The sequence below is a fragment of the Phaethon aethereus genome (assembly GCF_964289735.1).
Source record: "Phaethon aethereus genome assembly, chromosome: 25".
Taxonomy (NCBI): Eukaryota; Metazoa; Chordata; class Aves; order Phaethontiformes; family Phaethontidae; genus Phaethon; species Phaethon aethereus.
In genome coordinates, this window is record NC_138601.1 from 5,810,261 (window position 1) to 5,829,341 (window position 19,081).

Consider the following 19,081-nt stretch of genomic DNA (forward strand, 5'->3'; position numbering starts at 1 on the left):
GGCTATGTATGAGAAAGTATAATCTGGGGTCTAAATGCCACAAAGCATCCATATTTATCTTTAATGGCTATATAAATTCAGCAGATGAGAGGGAAAACATTAATTAGACAGACCCTGCCTTTGGCAGTAATCACCACCAGTGACAGCTGAACCAGCCAGTGGATAAAATATGTACCAAACATGATTATCAGAATAAATAACTGAGGATCAAGAGAAAATTAAAAAAAAAAAAGGGGGGGGGAAAGCCCCATACAACCAACAACTTTTTGGTGGGGGGAAGAAAACTTTTACCTTACACTGGACTTTGGACTCTCTTTTTTTTTAGACAAGCTTTCTTCAGTTTAGGGCCTGATCCTACAGCTGGTGTCTGTGAAAGTAGGATAGAGTATTTCTGCAGATTAGTCTTAAATTCTGATTGCACAGAAGAAATAGAAAACCCTGAGAGGTGTAGTGTTGAAGCCCTTAGTTAGGGTCAGATTCTGGAGTCACGGTCTATGTACAAATCCAGACCAGGGGCCTATCATAGACATAATAAAATAAAAACATTTTAAAAATTCCACCGACTTTAGTAGGCTCTAAAAACGTTGATGTTAACCTGGTGACTTTTGGGTTTTCAATCATGTCAAGGCATGGATGCCCTCACTTATTTACGTCAGGATTTAGCCCGTGGGAGGACACTGCTTTCGCTAGTGCTCTGTCCCCATTCTCTTCCATCAAAACCTACTCTGTTCCTGCTGGATTAGTGGCCATGCCAAGAGGATGTATTTTGAAGGAATCTAAGATTTTTTTTTCCCATACTCTGTCTCCTTTGGGGTAAGTGTCATAGCTAGTAATTTAGTAAACTAATTAGATGCCAAAAAGTGCATCAGAGCCATTGGTTCACAAACATCCTGAAGGTGAAACCTCCGCAGGGTTTTGCTCTTAAAATACATCAGGTTTTCCTTTCTCTGGAGCAGGGGGTGGAAGCTGTTGCTTGGAAGGGAGAGGAGGGCAGGGAGCTGAAGCCATGGTGGTGGAAGACCAACTGCAGGATGAAAAGACAAGGGCCCAAGGCCCCTCGGCCACAAAGACAGATGTCACCCACCCCAAAAGAAGGCGGAGAGCGGAGAAAGGGACAGAGCTGGGGGAGAGGGGATGGGAGAGGGGAGGTGAGCCTTGGAGAGTCAACCGTACCTCTCCTGGACCACCAGCCTCTCAGGGGAGAGGGGAAGAGGCAACCAGCCCGACGTTCCTGAGTGCAGGCAGAGCCAGCGTGCAGCAAAAATCAACGTTTTGCTGTCCCCAAGAGCCTGCTGCTTGAGGCAACTGCGTATTTTGCCTGTACTGAGACTTGGCCCCCTCTCCTTTGCTGCCCCTGTTAAGACTCCCAGCGGAGGAAGGAAGAGGTCAGCCACACACAGGGGGAGAAGAACTCATCTACAAAACAAAAAACCCACACCAAACGAAAACTTTGACTGCACTTTTTTTCTACTGCCCCATCCAGGGCTTCGGTGCCGGGCTGCAGGCAGAGTCCGGTGCCGCGACTGCCGCCGCTGCAGGCTCTGCTGTCCCGCGAGGAATCCAGGCCAGTCCCATCCTCACATTGCCCTGACTCATTCTTTTCGAATGCTCCATGGGGTCTTTTTCCTCTACTTGCTCTTTTTTTTTTTTTTTCCCCAAGACGGGAAAGACTTTGCGATAGAATAACAGAAGACTCCAACACTTGAGACATGGGAGGTTCGAGGTGCAGGGCGAGAAGCGCTCAGCACTGTTCTGCTTCAACAAAGCCCTCCTTCTCCTGGCTGGCCGGCTCCACCTCCGAGTACGTTGCGTGGTTGGTGTGATTTCGGAATTTCATGGCAGGCCAGTGATGTGGCCTTCGCTGTGGACAGAAACAAAGACCCATCAGAAGCTACGACAGAGCCTTTCACGCCAACCCTGCTGGGAAATGGGAAACTCGGTCCTGAAATGAAAACAATGCTGGCTTTGTGAAAGTTTGACTTCTTATTAATAAAAATAAATTTTTAAAAATGGCTTCATGCTTAAAAGAGTTAATTGCAATGCATCGATCTCGCTGAGCTGACCCACTAATAAGGTTAAAATGGGGAGGGGGGAGGAAATGGAAATTTTAAGTGAAATCTCACATCAGCTTCAGGACAGGCGTGGCCTGTGCAGCTGAGGACAGCCACTGGCTTCCCCTGCGACCACGTACACGTCAGCTCTGTGTCTCCTCTATCTGCAGAACGGGGACAACTGCGTTCTCCCTTCTCAGCCAGCTGTAGATAAATGCATCAAACATTGCCAAGCGCTCAGGTACGAAACTGGGAGAGGCCACGGAGGTCAATTCTCTGAAGCCTGTCTCTTCAGACAGGACAGATGGAGGAAAGACAAGTGCTCCAGGAAAAAGCCAGCGAGCGCTAAGGAAAGGCTGAGGGCTAAGTGTTGCTCACTCCCTCCGCAGCAGCTCCTGTGCCAGGATTCAGCCCACTTCTGCCTGCCTCGGGATCCTACGCCCAGCGGTCTTTTGGCTTTTAAGAGCAGATGGAGATTGTTGGACCCCCTATCTTTCGGAGAATTAAAATCTTCCATTTAGAGCATTCACACCACCACTTACACAGTAGCTGATGGCATGACACCCGTCAGTGAAGTCTGACAATTTTAGCCGACAAAATCCAGCTGGGCAATTCAAAAGGCAGCGATCTCAATTATGTGGTAGCTCCAACTGAGCCCTCCAACCAGGCTGCGTGTCGACTGATCATACAAGCAGGTTGGAAGAGTCTGACATTGCATGGGGGAAAAAAAGGCAATGTGTGAAAGGGAGCGTGTGAAAGGGAGCAAAATAAACCGGTGTGGGAGGGAGAGAGCCTAAATTTAAAACATCAGCAGCTGAAGGTTGGGACATTAGCTGTGACTGTAGGACCATGAAAAGAAACTCTATCGAAGTTCCTCTGTCGTCTTCTCTTTGCTCCCTGCTCTTCTCTAGAAGGTTAGGATTCGTGCTGATAGCAGGGGAAGATAAAACTGGCCAGAGATAAGGTTCTCCACTCACCTCAATGAAGAACAGGGCGGCGTTGGAGGTGGGGTGGCTGTTGATGTAAATTCCAGCAAGGATAATCGCTGCAATGAGCACCACAGCCAGGACGATCCCCACGATAGTACCTGTGTGAAGCGGGGCTCCTGCTTTCTCGGAAGGAAGGCTGCTTCCCAGACCTGCAAAAAGGAGCCAGTTGAGTCTCGAATTGTGCTGAGACCTCAATAAAAGAGAGGACAGAAAAGAAAAGCAAGGCAAGACCTTTCGGGGCTCTGCACGCGTGACTGAGCAACTTAGCCTGCTACTGTCTGGCTCAACAAGAGGGGAAGATGCACCAGCGAGTTGTTGTCTACGCGCCAGCGTCGCTTTCAGATGATACCAGTAGCCGGTTTGAAAGAAGATTAAATCACCACCGTGCAGCAGCCCCGCGCCGATCCGTAGCCTTTACGTATTGGCTGCTCGCTCCGGCGGAAAGCCATTAGCCATATGCCGAGTGGGGTCCTCCGCCTGTCTCACCCCCAGCCCTCCAGCTCGCCCTCGGTCCTCGGCTCTGAATATGCAATTGCGCAGAGCTACAGCGGGGGTATCTATCTGGCATATATTAGCAGTGACATTACCAGCCCTTTGGGGAGCAATTTGGCTGACGCTGGGAAGATCATGCATTTCAAAGGCCCCATGCCTGCGAAAGGAACTGAGCCTGCACCCAGTTTAGCCAGTTTAACCTCCGTGAGCTGCTTTCGGGTAAGAGGGCTGGGCTCCTGGTTTGCAGACAGCCGCAGTTCTTGCAAACCTGACATGGGGTGAAGAGGGCTCCGATCCTTCCCATACTCTGGAATTAGTAAGAGCGTTACAGCAACAATTCGGTTCCCTGCCCTTGGGGCTGATGAAGAAACTCAGACCGAGAAAGGATTCACGGGAACAGAGATAAGAAAAGCAGAGCTGGGCTAAGGACACTTTTTAGATTTGGATTTTACGCTGCTCCTTGGCACAGCTGGGGAAATTCAAAAGAAAAAAAAAAAAAGGACTTTGTGTCTATGCAAAAACTGCAAAGAAAGGGAATTACACGCAAAGAGAAAATTCATCATTTTAGCTCACACAGCAGGACTAAGTGGGAAAAGTAGGCAAAACCAGCACCAGGGTAAAACAGACCGGTCCAGACTCTCACTTCTCACTCCCTGAAATGGCATTAATCGGGGTAAGGACAGTAGGAGTCTTATCTCGATTGCATCCTTCCAATCGCAGTGTCACCCGTCCACTCCGCTGGCTGATCACGACTCCCCGGTGCATTTGGCTTCAGTGTACCCTGTTTTCACTTGGAACGACTGTGAGCAGGCAAAGAGAAGATTAAGAGCTTACCTTCGCTTCCTGCATACTGATTGAGCTTCGTATCATCTGAAAGAAGAAAACAAAGGCAAAAAAATAAAGTTAGGAGCCTTCTATGATATTCTGCACGCTTCCCACCCGCTTTCATCCCTCTGTAATGGGGCCACTGACAGAACATGGCTCTCGCGCAGCATTTACTTGGCCAGTGACAGTTTTAAACCTCTGAGTTTGGTGGACGAGGAAGGCACCCAGAAAGCAGCAGTGGTGAGAGCATGTGGCTTATGGTTTGTTGTCTTGCTTCACCAAGGTGGCACCTGGAGCACCAACATCTCGGGAAACGCGTCTTTAAATACGCGCAATGTGCAAAGCACGCCAATAAAGGAGTGCTGGAGGGGGCCCCAGCCCTCCTGGGCGTCCGTGTTCAGACCATGGCATTTGCAGCAATGCGCTGCCAATACATCCCGGATACATCGACGGGATGTTACGCCGTAGACGTCTTCCACGGGGGACCCAAAATCCAATCTTCATCCCTTTCTGGAAGAACCGGGATCCGTTGTACAAGGCTCCACGTCTCGACGCTGGCCGCGCCACCGGAACGCGCTCAGACGCGCTCCCATGCGTCCGCACCAGCGGAGCGAGCGAGCGGGGCCGGCGGGCGCAGAGGGGTGGGCCCGCGCCGCTGCTTTGCTCCCTCCTTCGCCGTGCTTCTCCAGATAAAGCTGGCTGGGTGTTTGTTTCCTTCCAAGATTACAAATGAACTTCATGCTTGACTGTGTCACAGGAAGCCTCTTGTTCTTTTTCCAAGAACCGGCGATGAGTTGGAAAATAATCTCAGCGGTGGTGTTACACTCCCCTTTCCTCTAATTGCTCCTTTCAAAGTCAACTCTGTCAGCCAGGCGCTCCGTTCCTCCCCCCAACTCCTTCCCGTCGCTGAAGGACAATTACTAATGTTCCTTTCTATTTATTCTAATTAGCAGTTTGCGTTAGGGACTATTAAGCAGCAAAATTGAAGTGATACCTGCCGCTAGGATCGGAGGAGCCAGCCCTGTGTTAATAGGATTATCAAGCCTTAGAACACGGCTGTCTCGAGGGCAACGCGGGTTCTGATGCGGAGCTTTCCTACGCGGAGGGCAATCACGAGCCTACGCCGCGTTAGTGCCCGTCTGAGAGCACCGACAGCCCCGAGTCACCGGCAAGGGCCAAGCACGTTAAAAGCACGAGCCCCTATATACGGCGTTAACCCCCGTTACGATGCTGGGGTGTGCGTCCACCGGGGACTCGTTGCTTGTTGACCTCCACGAACGCGGAAAAAGGCTGCGACGCAATTGTAAAACTCTTCCCGCCGGGGGGGTTCGTCTCTCCCCTTACCCTTGTGCTTCAAAGACGGGTCTGTTGCTGTATTTGTTTGGATATGAAGTGGCTTCATGAGGCATCGGAGTGAAAGACCCCTCCAGGGATAAGCGTCGAGGATGGGGTGTCCCCGCCGCCCCCCCCCCTCCTGCCCCTACCTTCTGTCGTGAGGCTGTCGATGAAGAGCGAGGACGTGGAGGTGGTGACACCCTCATCCAGCGGGGAGAAAGAGCTGTCAGGAGGTGCTGAATAGTGGTCGCCGTCTGCTAAATCCTCGCAGGTCTTCTCATCTGACTGGAAAGAAAATGGAAAACAGCTACTTTTTCTAGCTGTTCTCCAGCAAGAGCGGCGGGGGGGGACTGTGCTCCCCAGGCTTAGGGCTACCGAGCCCCCGGGGCTCAGCCAGTGGAGTGGAAGCAGGGCACATGGTCCAGAAGTGCCAGGAGAGGTACGTGGGAGGTGACGTGGAGGTTGGAGAAGAGAAGGAAGAGTTTGGGAACCACTTAAGTAGGACAAATGACAATGATCTGGCAAGGTCCTACAGTCCGACCTTCTCGCATCACTGGGTGACCTTACACAGGTCCTGTGACCTCCTTTTCCCTCACTCAGCCCTCTTGGTTAACAGGGAACAAAGCTGAGTTTTCAGTGAGGAAAAAAAAAAAACAACAAAAAAACCCCCAAAGCAGAAACAGATGTTTCGTTAGAGCTGATCTTTCCGAGACAAAGAAACTAGTTCATCCAATGTGGAGATAATTGTGCTAACAAGGACAAAAAAAAAAAAAAAAAAAATCACAAGGGCTAATTTCTTCATGCTCGAGTGTGAGTAAGAGTCATGCTTCAGAAGGTGAAGAAAAAAATATCCCCGTGTACTCAAGTGGCACCGTTTGGTAACTTACGGAGGTCTCCGCACCTCTCCTGAACACCCAGCACCGACCAACACAGGAACGAGGCACCAGCAAGGCAGATGCTGGATCGCATGGACCATCTTTTAACTATCCCAGCGGAGAGCCTCAGCGGTCCTGCTGTGACGGGACAGGGATGCTAAAGGGATACTCAATCTGTTCCAGAACAGCACGGGCCAAGCGGAGCCCAGCGTGAATTTTTGGAGCGGGGCCACGGCCGCTGTTTTCCCTGCGGATCAGCCTCCTCCCGAGCAGAGGAGCTATCGGAAGCGACTCCTCTCTGCGCCTCACCTGCTGGCCGCAGCCGTAGGACAGCCACTCCTCACGGTGTCGGTCAAAACCGCTGGAACACCTGCGGAGGAAAGCGGTATTAACCCGCGGCTGGTGAATTCCCGGGAGGCACGATGCCGAAAGCGCGCCTTGGCCCGCTCTGCCCGGGACGGCGTTGCCAGGGATTTCTGGGAGTCCCAAACGCGGCGCCGACGGGCGCTGCGTACGGATACCAGCACAAACAAGTATCTGAGCACTGGAAAGATTATGTACGAGTCGGTCTCCAAAGACGTGGGGTTTCCAGTACAGCTGTGCTGGAAGGACCCAAATGTTCCTCTTCACAGGGGAGGAAAAGGGTCAACACCGCTTCTCCGAGGGAAACGGAGAAGCAGAGAAATAGGAAAAATATATAGACTGAGTTTGAATTTCCACTCCCTGGACTCTGTGCCAGGGCAAAGCCATGATCTCCATGAGGGTTTTTTTTTTCCAGCAACATCTGCACAGGAAAAACACATTAAAGAAATTATAAACGGCATCAGGAAAACACCAGCTAGTGAAATCTCTACAGAAACAGAGGGAATGAAATAGGACTCTGACCTTTGGAAAGACTCTGGGGACTACCAAAATATGAGCCAGGGGTTCAAGCTCATACAAGCACTAATTTACACAACTACCAACCGGTAAAAGAGGAGAAGCCACAAAAAACTTCAGGTCCTGCTGAGTCGCTGAGATCTTTAGTTAAAGTACAGTTCCCGTAACAATTATGGGCTCAGCAAAAGCAAAAACACAAACTCCACTGTCCGGAAGAGAGCTAAGAGGACTCTGGGGTTAAATCACTGAGCTGGACTCAGGATATAAGTAAGTCCAAACCCTGGAAGCCATCCCACCAACTTCCTTGGGAAAGATCACGTTGGCTTTGCAAAACCAACCTGGTTGAAAGCCAGCAAGATAGCGGTAGGCTTGCTCTAGCTTGTGATTTCCAGCACGCTTGCTGTTTGTACTTTCCATCTGTAATCCAAGCTCCTCAGGACTGAGCTGCCGATACGCAGTTACGGCTGCGGGGAGTGTGGCTTTTAGCCAACACACCAGCAAGTCACCGTGCTGTAGGTGGTAAAGAGCAAGCATCGGCAACAGCGACTTGGTGGTTGGACTTGATGATCTTAAAGGTCTTTTCCAACCTTAATGATTCTGTAATATCCCGTCAGATTCCCTGACTTGGATTTTGGAAGACCGGGTCTGCAAACACCGTGAATTTGGAATCAGCAGAGTGACAAAGACCTTGAACCCTGGGGTTTCAGCCCCAACAAGATCCAGACTAAGCCACCATATCCCAAGCTTGGTTTTGCTTCCAAAGCCACATCTGCTTGCACGCATCTCTCTCAGCTGCGGGAACATAATATTCTCTGATCTGAAGCCGCCACCGAGCGACTGTCATTGAAAAACGGTGTTCCCCTGGCTCGGGCTGTAGTCGAGCCCGCTGAAAGGCAGCGCGTCAACGCCGGCTGGCAGCGTCGCTTTCCTGGCGCCTCGGGATCTTTCCCTGTCCCAGCTGCCCTGCTCACACCTTGCTGCAACTGCTGCCTGTGAGGAAAGGGTGCAAGTCCGGAGCGCAGCGAGAGAAGGGCTACAGAAAGGAAGAGCGAAGGTGCCCCGCGAGCGATGCCGGGCGAGCCGGAGGGGGCGGCTGGGGAAGGGGCCAGCCAGCGCTCCTCCCTGCGGGCAGCCCCCAAGCCGTCCCCGTGCCACGCGGGAGGATCTGTGTTATTGGGTCCCCTCCCCTGCCACTAGCTCTAAATAAATAATTCGGCACAATCTCATTAGACTCTCTCAAGCTCCGTATCGCGCTGCTTGAGCTGAAGGAGAGCACGGAGCGGGGCTGCCGCGGGGCCGGGGCTGCAGCGGGGCCAGCCCCGTCCCCCCAGATCCTCCGTTTACCCCCAGAAAAGCAGCAAGTGCCCCCCCACTCTCATGGTGTCTCGTCCCCGACAAAAAGGGCCTGTCCCCCGCGGCTGGGGGCCTGAAGGGCATCCCCGGCTCTACCTGCTGTCCTTCAGACTTGAGCGCGTCCCAGCCTCGCTGCCCTGCGCTTCTGTCTGAAATCACAGCCTAAGTCAGGACAAGTTTCCCCCGTGTTTAACCTCACTGACAAAAACGTGAGTCTCGCTTCTGGTCTCAACTTGTTCGGGCTCCTGCAGCAAAGCCTCAGGAACAGGAACCCCAGCCTCGGGAAACAGCTCCTTTCGGTGGCTTGTAACGGGAGATCAGATGACCGCTTAACCATGGCTATGAGGCTATGAGAGCAGCACCCTAAGCGAACCGAAGAGCAGCAATGGGGAAAAACCGAAAAAAAAAAGGAGGAAAATACTAATAAAAAACCAGCAACGCTGACAGAGGCATCAGACCTGGAGTCGTGCTTGCTGTCCCAGCTATAGAAACATGAGCAAGAGAAGGTGGGAAGGAAACAGCCCAGCTACCTCTGCAGGACATGACACCAGCTGCAGTTGAAGGTCAGCTCCGAGGTCACACACGCTTCACAGCTCTGATGCTGGAGACAGGCTGTAAAAGAGAGGAGAGACGTACCAGCGCTACGCCCGCACGTGCTGAAAGCTGGTGCCGTGGGGTAGAACCAGCGCCAGCGGAGGAGTCTCCAACCCGGCCTCTCTCTGCGGGACGAGGCAGCACCCTCCCAGCAGGACTGGGCTCCCGTAAACGCCTTCCCATTCCGTTCAGCTGGGAATTAAAACGCAGCTGAGACTTATGCCATCGCTTGTTGTACCGAGGGTGTTTCTCGGAAGCGATAGGCGCAGTTCAACCCGCTGTTGCTCTGCCCGTACTGAGTAGTTCTGCGAGGATATCTCCGCGCTGGAGAGGACTAGCTGCTTGTAGAGTACCACCGTTTGCTTGTCGCCCTGCCTAGACAAGATGGGCTTGTCTGCAAAGCAAGCCAAGGGAACCAGCAGCTGTAACAAGCCCCTCGGGAGCCCCCGGCAGCCCGCGGTGACGGAGCCGAGAGCCGATCCGGGGCTGCGGAACAACCACGCCACCAAGGCAGAAGGCCAGAGGGTCGTGTCCTGCATCGGCGCGCAGGGTCCTGGGAGGCAGCAGCATCCCCAGCCCAGCCGGGACGCCTGGCACGCCTCCATCCCGGGCCAGACAGCGCCGCTACCCCGGACCCGGGCTGCCCACGCGCCCTCCGGTCCCGACCTCCTCCGCGGCCCCGACCTGAGCTGCTCCCGCGCAGACTGCCTTGCGCGGGCAGCGAGCGAGCGCCTCTGGAGAAGAGGCAGAGGCTAACCCAGTTCTTCCACTTCTGACCTGGATATAGCTAGAAATCAAACCCTCGGAAGGAAAAGTGGAGTCTAGTTCTCTCTAGCTCTGTGGCTCCTCTGGAGGTACTGCTCTCAGCTACCTCTAGCTGCTGGGGAAAAACAAAACAGCAAGTCTTAAGAAGAAAAAATAGAATTATTGCAGAATGCTTATTTGCGATCTGCTTTGCAGTAACCCTGCCTGCTGCTAAAATTGTCATAAAATACCCTGGGGAGACCGTTTAAATGCATAACCCTGGTGTCTTCACGACAGATTTACTCTCCGCTCTGTATTTACAGACTGCGTGACGACTTTCCCTCGTGCGCACTAAAAATGGACCTATTTACCAGGATCCTTAAGAAATTTCATCGGAGTGTGGAGGCGTAGAAAATGTCTTGTAGACAGACCCGAAGTGAACCAGCGTCCAGCAAAATTAGCTGCGCTTTACGGAGCAAAGAGAAGGAGTTTCAGCGGCTGGACAGGCGGGAAGAGCTGTCAGTGCAGGGAATAAGGAATTAAAGTACTGGGGCGAGATGGGATCTACTGGTGAGCCACGAGGGCCGTCGACTCAGCCGCGCACGAGGAGGGGTGCCGGCAGAGCCGCACGGAGCGCAGCTTGGGACCGTCGCCCATCGCTCCCGCGGCCGTCGGGGCTGGCGCCGCCGCTCTGGGCACTGAGTCGGGGAGCGCTGAGCAAATCGGGTGCGGCACAATCGCCCGCCTTTATCAGCTTCAGCTGGGCTTCGCTGCGTCCCCGGCTCCCATCTCGGCGGCGGGGTTTGCCGTTGGCTGAGGTTGACTCGAAGCCGGTAAGCCCGGGCAGGGTTGGCCGTACGACACGCGCCGCGACAGCCGCGCGCAGACCTTCTCGCAAAGGCGGGATGAGCGGGGGACCCCGGAGCAGGGGCGAGCTGCGCCCTGGCCGATAGCGCACGCTCCCTCCGCGCGCCGGTGGCGACGGACGGCAGCCACGCACCCCTCCCCGCGCATCGAATCCGCCTCCTCCAGCCTTGGCTTCCCCTTGGGCCGTACACAGGAGGGTGTTGTAGCTGCGGGGTGAAACCACGGGAGGGAAACACGCTCCGGGGCGGCACGACGGCCCGTCCGACTTACTGGGCAGCGGCGTAAACTCCACGGCTGACATGTTGGTGATCTTGCTGGTGTCCAGCTCCACGCGATGGTACTCGTAGATGGTCCGACGGCGGGACTCTGAAACGCGGAGCCTTGGGTTCGGGCTGGGCGCAAAGGGGTTTACCCCACGCGCGAATCCCGGCGCGTGCGGGGAAAGCTCCCTCGCCTTGCCCCCTTCCTTCTCTTTCCCCTTCATCCCCGGGGCCAGCGGCGTCTATCCTGCATTCAGGATTTTCTCCCAGCGTCTGCCACGAATTCGCATGGTGGCACCAGCCGAGACGCTTCTCTGGCATCGCGCCTACCTGCGAGGATCATCAGAGCGGCCCTTCCGGCACAGCCGCGGCTCCGCTCCGCACTTGGAGACCGGCAGATGAGCAGGACGGAACGTGCTCCCCTCCCACCCCCTCCCCTCCTACGCCTCAAGCCTTCTTTCCTCCCGCCCGTTGGGTTTTTTCGTGCCCGGTTCTTGCATTGTTTCCCTCCGCCCTTCCCGTCACACCCCGGGGACAGGCAGGAGGTACAGGCAGGAGGTACAGGCAGGGGTCAGCAAGCCCACGGGGATGGAGGGCACCAGCCCGGCGAGGGGCGGGCTGGGGGGCGGGGAGGGGAGGCACCATCCAGCCTGGCGGAGGTTTTTTTACCCAAACTGCTGTAAATGGGTGATAAATGAGGGCCAGATGGCAGGCTCCATAAATAACAAGGAAAAGCAACCGCGCCGGCTGCGGCGCGGCGAGGCAGGAGCGAGGTTGGGCTCCTCGTGACGAGAGGGGACAGGAGAGGCTGGAAGAACCTTTGTGGCGAGCTCACCCCACGCCTGCAGCTCACGGCACGCGTGGAATAAGCACGCGGACGTGCGCGTAGCCGTCGCCTTGCCCTGCCGACGCAGGTGCGGATCCCAGCCACACGGCACCCGTGCCACGCGGCGCGGCCAAGGACGGTCCAGAGCAGCAGCGGTGCCGCTTGTTAGGCTCCCCTAAACCCCCGTGCCTATAGGAAGGGGGCATCCAGCCCCCCCCCAAGCCTCCCGTCCATCTGCAGTCTGCTTTGCAATCGTTCTTCCCCCTCCTCCTCCTCCTCAGCTGGGAACCGGGGAAGCCAGGGCAGTTTTGAACACGCTGGGCGAGAAGCACGAAGCGCCTGCCCAAGGCACACAGCGCTCGCGGGCCGGGGCCACCCTGACCCGCGGGGCCACCCAGAGCACAAGGCGATGGTCTTGGCCACGGAGAGATGGTGCACCCCGAGAGAGGTGCGCCCCGAGAGAGGGAGGTGCACCGGGGGACGTGGGACATGAGGGGCACCCACGCAGCCCAGCCCCGCGCGCCTCCCCACGCGCCCTTGCCCCCCACCGGCAGTCCAAGCAGTGCATCCTCGTGTCCTGAGCCACCCAGAGACGAGGACGTCTCATCTCTCCTCCCTGTCTGCACCCTCTCCCGGCTGCGGTGCCAGAGGAGCCGTGGCATCCCTGCGGGACCAGCCTCTTCCCTGCCCCGGCAGCCGCCTCCCCCAGTTCCTCCAGCGCAGCGACTCACCCGGCACGTCGGGAGACGGGTTGAGGATCATGAAGGCGTCGGAGAGGCCGGCTTTCACGGGGTGCTGGGTGGCACTGATCTGTAGGACCGGCACGGGGATCTGCAGCCGGGGAGAGAGGGATGGAGCCCAGCCCTGCCCAGGCTGCTGGTGCTGCTGCAGAGGTCTCCAGTGCTCTGGGGGCACTGGGAATGCCAGACTCGGCACAGGAGCAGCCACGATAGCCCATCTCCTCCCAGACCCACAGGGATCCCCCACAGGGACCCTCCTGCCGTGCCTTCCCCAGAAGAAACATCCCTCACCTCCTTGTACCCGAAGACGATTCTCCCGGTGCTGTGCAGGGCCGCCTGGAAGGTGAAGCTGCCCGTGTCCTCCTTCCCCTGAAGATAGACCTTGTCCCACTGCACCACGAAAGCCGTCCCTGGGAGGGAGACCGGGGCAGCTCAGTCCTCTCGTCTCTCCTCGCCCCACGTCTCAAACAGCCCAACCGGCCCCTCCGCTCGGTGAAGCTCCGGGTCATCTCATCCCCCCCGCCCACACGGAGCAGACCCACGAACAAGCCCCTGCCGGACACCCCAACCGCCCCTACCCAAAGCCCCCCCGGGCGCTGAGCGGCCCCTGGGCTCCCCTTCCCCGCAGCCTCCCCTGGCTCCGGCCCCCCCCGCCCTGCGCCCACGGCAGCCGCCGCGGCTGGCGCGGGGGCCGGCCGGAGCAGGGCTCACCGTTGTCCAAGTACCGGACCGTGGAATTGCGGGAGTAGCTGGGGTTGAAGTTGGCCATCAGGGGTGCGACGTACTGCGTGGCCGTCAGCATCCGGTGGATGACGTCCCCCATGAAGATAAAACCTGAGCGAGCAGAGGAGGGTGAAGCAGCGCACCCTCCCCTCCACCGCCCCGGGGTGCTCCCTCCCTCTTTCTGACCTCCCACCACACTGCCCTGGCTCACCCATCCCTTTTTTTTCACCCCAGCATCCCCTCCCGGCTTTCCTCCAAGCCTGGGTGACCCCCCCCGCGCCCCCCCAACTGCTGCGGCAACCGAGGCACCAGCAGCAGGGCAGGGCTTAGATTTGGGGTGGAGGCAGAGGGCTAGAAGGGCTGCAGCCCCTTCTCTGTCTGAGCCCCCGGGGCTGTGGGACGTGGGGCGAGGCTGGAGCCTGCACCAGCGCCGCGTCCAGCCCTCCCACCCCGGGAACGCCGAGGGAGCGCGGGCGCCGCGTCCCATCGCGACTCACCGCCCGTCGCTATCGTGACCTGCCGCAGGAGGTGGCCGTAGAAGGGGAAGTCAAAGGAGAGGACGATTCTCTGCGGGAAGACGGGGCGAGAACCGCGCTCAGCCCTTGGAAAAACGCCTGCTGCGGATGGGGGGGCGGGTCCGTGCCCACCGGCACCGGCTCTGCCCCGGCTTGGAGCAAGCTCCCGGGGCCGGTGCACGGGAGGGTGGGAGAGGGATGGGAGCGGGGGTCCTGTGGGTGCCTGATCCCCACAGCTCACCCCCTTCCGCCCGGCAGGACCAGCCCTGGACGGGGCTGGGGGAGACCAAACACTTCCCAAGCCTTCGTCTCCCCCGGGGCGGTCAGGGGGACGCGGAGGGGACGCTGCCGCCCCGGGCAAGGGGCCACCATTGGGAAATCCCTGCCGGGAGAGGAGCCCCGGGGGACACGCCAGGCTGCGGAACAGCCCCGCGGGCTCACCGAGGCCTGCCGGTGCGTGTTGGAGAGGATCCCGTGGATCTTCACTTGGCTCCTGTTGGCCGCTGCCATGTCGACCCACAGCCCCCTCAGACGGGCATCCCCCGGCCCGTAGATGCGCGACACGTAGTAGCTGTGGTTGTCCTCCTGCAGCCGGGGAGGGACGGGGTGACAGGGACAGCGTTACCCAGCTCGCTCCGTGGAGGTGCAAACCCCCAGGCGCGGCTCAGGTGGGACCCGACCGCAGCGCAAAGCGGCGACGAAACCGGCACGGAAAAACCCCGCGCGAAGCCAGCCAAGGGTGCTGAGCCGCGGGAGAAGGCGCAGAGAAGACCCACGAGACCGACGGGGCGCGGAGAGGACGGGCTGGCTGCCGAGAGGGAGGCGACTCACGAGAGACTGCGGCGGAGCAGACGCAACCTTCCCGGGAAGAAAATAGCCGGCTCCAGAGCCGGCGGCTGGAAGGGGCGGCTGAAGTGTCTGCTAGGAGCGAGGCAAACAACTGGAGACGTGGAAGCTCGGAGGAAACGCTTAACCTCGGAACAGGCAGCCCAGGGAAAGCGGCCGAGCCGCCGCCGCCGGCCCAGCGGGAGCGAGGGGCTGAGGACGGGGGACGCGGCGGGGAGAGCGGGGCTCTGCGGGGCACGGGCCGCTCTCCTGGGTGACACCCGCGACGCGTGGGACGGGGCACGGCTCCGCGTGAGCGGGATATGGTGCACGGAGCAAGGAGAGGGACCCCGGGTATCCCCCCCCCAGCCTGCCCCAGCCACCGGCAGCACCCCAGGGCTCCCAAGCCCCCTCTCCCCGGCAGACCGGAGCGTGGACCACGCGGCAGCTCTGCCAAGAGCCACCTCAAACTGGCCGGGGACCTATGGAAGGACACGCATCCCGGCTGGCGGCTCCGCAGCCGCTCCTTTGGGGGCCGCCGGCAGAGCAGGCGATTTCCCGGGGCGCAGCCAGCCCCGCCGCGTCTCTGCGACGGGCTCCGGCGTGCGGCCGGACGGGGTCCCAGCTGGGAGCCGTCGCCTGTCAGGGGAGGCCGCTTCACGCCGGCGGGGAGGACGGGAAGCGTCTTCATTTTCCTTGGGAAAGCGCTGCTGCGTGCCAGCGCCTGGCGTGCCGCCACGCTCGCCGCTCGGCCCCGTCGGCCGAGCCTCTGCCGCTCAGCCCCCGCCGAGCCCCGGCCGGCCCCGGGACCTGCGCCCTGCGCACCAGCCCGCGTGCCAGCGGCAGGGAAGGATAAAAAAGGGAAAGCAAAGCCCCGTTCCCCAGGGGTACCGCAGGCCAGCGGGAGTCAGAAGGAATAAAGCGCTGTTAGAGGAATCCTGTAACGTGTGATTTTCTTCTGCTTTGGCAAAGTTCAGGGAGAGCCGCCGCACTCCTCCGCCTCCCGTGTCAGGCCTGACTCCAAGGAAAGCTTTCCTAGATCCCTAGCTCTTCCCCATGGCAGTTACAGCCCCATCTCCCTCCGGAGCTCGGAGGGGCTGCTGCAGCCCAGAGTCCTCCCTTCCCTATGGAAGGGGAAACTGAGGCACGGGGAAGGCCGTGTCAGCGCCTGCTGCGTCCCGGCACACACCGCCCGTGCAGAGGCTTTGGAAGCCCCCAGGGACGCGGGGACAGGCCACCGCTGGGTGACAAACGACAAAACCGCCCGCGCCCTCGTCCCCCCGTGCCTTCCCAACGTGTTCCAAATAAACCGGGGGGGAAATAAGCAGGGCCGGGAGCGCGGAGGAGCTGGCTGCCGAGCTACTGACCTCATCGCTGAGTCATTAGGATGTCCTAATCCGTCACCTTGCTTTGGTTACGGCAGGAATTAAGAGAGGGGAGGTTTTGGACACGCAAACAAGTGGGGAGCGCAGCTGCCATGGGGCAGAGCTCGGGGGCGAGGCGGTGGCACTGCCCGGCATCCCACCCATCTTCACCCTTCGGGTCCAGAGCAGCCCCCCCACACCCCAAACCTGGAACATTTCGGGGGGAGAGAAAAGGGAAACCCTCCAGACCCCAGGCTGGCGGCTCCCCAGGTGGGATCCCACCTTCCGCAGGTCGGACACGGCGAGATGCCGTGGCGCGCAGGGGAGCGGCGTCCCTCGCCGCGAGCGCGGCCCCGCTCCCGGGGCAGATGCCCTTCGCCCCCCCACAGCACCGAGCCCCAGGAAACTGCTGCCTTTTCCTCCTGGGAACCACAAGCGCCATCGCACCCTCCCTGCGGCTCCCCGGCATCTCCAGTGCCGTGCTGGCCACTGGTGGTTTTGGGCTGGGTTTGGGGTTTTTTTAAACACTTGCACATCAGGGACTTTACTGGCTTCTGGCCCCTCTCTATCCCCGACGGTCAACGAGCAAAGCCAAGCTGGAGCTCGAGCGGAGCGGGAGCTGCCGCAGCCGTTTCTCCCCTGTGTGTCCTGCCACGGGGACACTAATTCCACCGAATCCACAACCAGCTGCCGGCAAAAGCACCAGGACAGGTCACCACAGCCGGCACATCCTCCACCAGAACTCAGCCACGGCCACGCATCCCCCCCCCTGCATCCCAGAGACCTCAGAGCTGGGCAAACTCCCCCCCAGCTGCCAAGGGACTCTCGGCCCCGCCACAAATAACCGGGAGCTAATTGAGGGCGGGTAATTAGGCACAGCCGGGATGTGAGAACCAAGCGAGATGTCCCAGGAGGTGACACTGCTGCTACATCAGTTCGTTAGCAGCGGCAGCAGGCCGCTGCCTTCCCCAGCCAGAGACCCCTCTGCTCCCAGCACAGCCCCTCGCCCCAGCACAGCCCGGAGCCCGCTCGGCCCCGATAACCTCGGCAGCAGCATCCCCGCTGCACACGTGGCATCGCGGCAAGCGAAGCATCCCCGGCTTTTCGGACAAGGGACAGCCCTGGGACCTGGCAGGGCTCGCGGGCAGGGATAGCCACAGGGCTCGGAGCGATCCCCAGGGCACGGCCGCCTCCGTACTGGGCTGTAATTACCCTGCGGGCTGCCGGGATCCAGCCCCACACGTTAAATCAGGGCCAGCGTCTCCGCCAGCTCCCTGCCCAGCCTGGAAATAGCCCTCGGCGGGCCAGGCGGGGGGCAGGCGGCGGCAGCGGCGGGGACCCCGACTCACCACAATCCGTGTCTCGTTGGCCGGCAGCGTGTCGATGGCCAGGCTGCCCCCCACCAGGTCCTGGCTGATGTGGGTCCGCTCGGTCCCCGGCGAGGCCTCCCGAGCTCTCCGCCGCCCTTCGCCCACCACTGGGCTGCCGGGGGGACATCCTGGGGGGGCACAGGGATGAGTCAGTGGGGTCCCATGCTGGGACGGCACCCGCCTGTGGGCTGGGATCTGCCCTCTCCCCTGGCAAGGCGGCTTCTGCTTAGGTGACACGAGTTTTGGGGGGGTCTCAGCCCTGATAAGCAGCATCGCCGTGATGACGGCAATGCAGGGAAGGGCTTCTCAGGTCAGGGATGGCTACAGGGTGCGGGGACGGGCGACAGGCACCCACGGCTGCGATGGAGGGTGAAACAAGGCAAAACACCTACAACCCCCCAGCTCAGCTCACACCCCCGCAGGCCAGTGCACCGGGAGGAGCGCCGGGCCCCGGGGAGGGGGGAGATGCAGCTTCAGCAACGGGGCACCAGTGTGGCCATGTCCTTGATGTCCCCAGCCATCGGTCCCCTCCCCTGGGCTGGTATGGGGGCCAGGTGTCAGGGCAGACTCCAAGCACCCATCTCCAAAAGCGAGGTGTCCCCCGTCGCCTCCCGCCGCGTCTCTCTCTGCCTGGCTCTAGGCTGGAAACACGGCACAGCGTTGGGGGGGTGTTAAAAAGCCATTCGGGACCAAATCCGCAGAGATTCAGGAGGTTTCCTGGCAGCTCGGCACGGGCGGAGGCGGCGCGGATGGCACGCGCTCGCCCACGGGCAGGGACAGAGCCAGGACGGCTGTCCCCAGGGAGCGGGACAGCAAAACCCCCTGCGGGTGGGCTGCTCCTCTTGCCCCTGTGAGAGGGCTCCCGGTGTCCCCCGGGGAGAGGGAGCTAATTGCTGCCTGACGAGCTGCTGGTCCCCTCCTGAGCTGTCCCAAGGGGCTGCTCTCTGTCCCCAGCGCCTCCGGGAGGGGAAACTGAGGCAGCGGGGAGCAGGGCTGAGCTGGCGGGATGCACCCCACTGCTAAGGGACGGGGAAAGGGGCTCCGTGGTTTGGGGTCACAGTCACCTTCCCTGGCGGCACCGGGGGGCCCAGCCCACCGCCGCTGCTGGAGGCCTGCGGTGCCCCGTGGAGCAGAGCCCGTCCCGCAGGCAGGGCTGTAACGAGCCCCCACGGAGGCTCTGGCGTCCTCCCCAAAATCTTGCCGGACGGCTACAGCCACAGCCGGGCCAGCACCAGCCGCACCACAGGGAGCCACGGGTGGGTGCATCCCAGGTGGGGGCACCCTGGCAGCGGGGCCACAGCCCCCCTCTGCCCCAGGGCTGACCCACATGGCTGGAGAAGGTCCGGGCACCCCAAAGTGCCAGCACCTTCACCGCGGAGATGCTGGGGCGGGGGGGAGACGTGGGGCAGGGAGGGGGACCCCACGGCAGGTCCCACGCCACGGGTGGCCGCTCT

General features: G+C 59.4%; 1 protein-coding gene across 1 annotated transcript; it reads right to left on the reverse strand.

The window, feature by feature from the left end:
- Positions 1 to 1,096: 1,096 nt before the first annotated feature.
- On the reverse strand, positions 1,097 to 18,956 carry PLXDC1 (plexin domain containing 1; the record flags this gene model as incomplete). The annotated part of the gene is made up of 14 exons (XM_082010552.1): positions 1,097 to 1,861; positions 3,029 to 3,189; positions 4,367 to 4,402; positions 5,842 to 5,977; positions 6,877 to 6,937; positions 9,330 to 9,411; positions 11,275 to 11,370; positions 12,822 to 12,921; positions 13,122 to 13,240; positions 13,542 to 13,664; positions 14,051 to 14,120; positions 14,510 to 14,653; positions 17,607 to 17,755; positions 18,869 to 18,956. The coding sequence occupies 14 exons, from the start codon at positions 18,954 to 18,956 to the stop codon at positions 1,742 to 1,744; spliced, it is 1,485 nt and encodes a 494-aa protein (XP_081866678.1). The 3' UTR covers positions 1,097 to 1,741.
- Between the last annotated feature and the right edge of the window lie 125 nt (positions 18,957 to 19,081).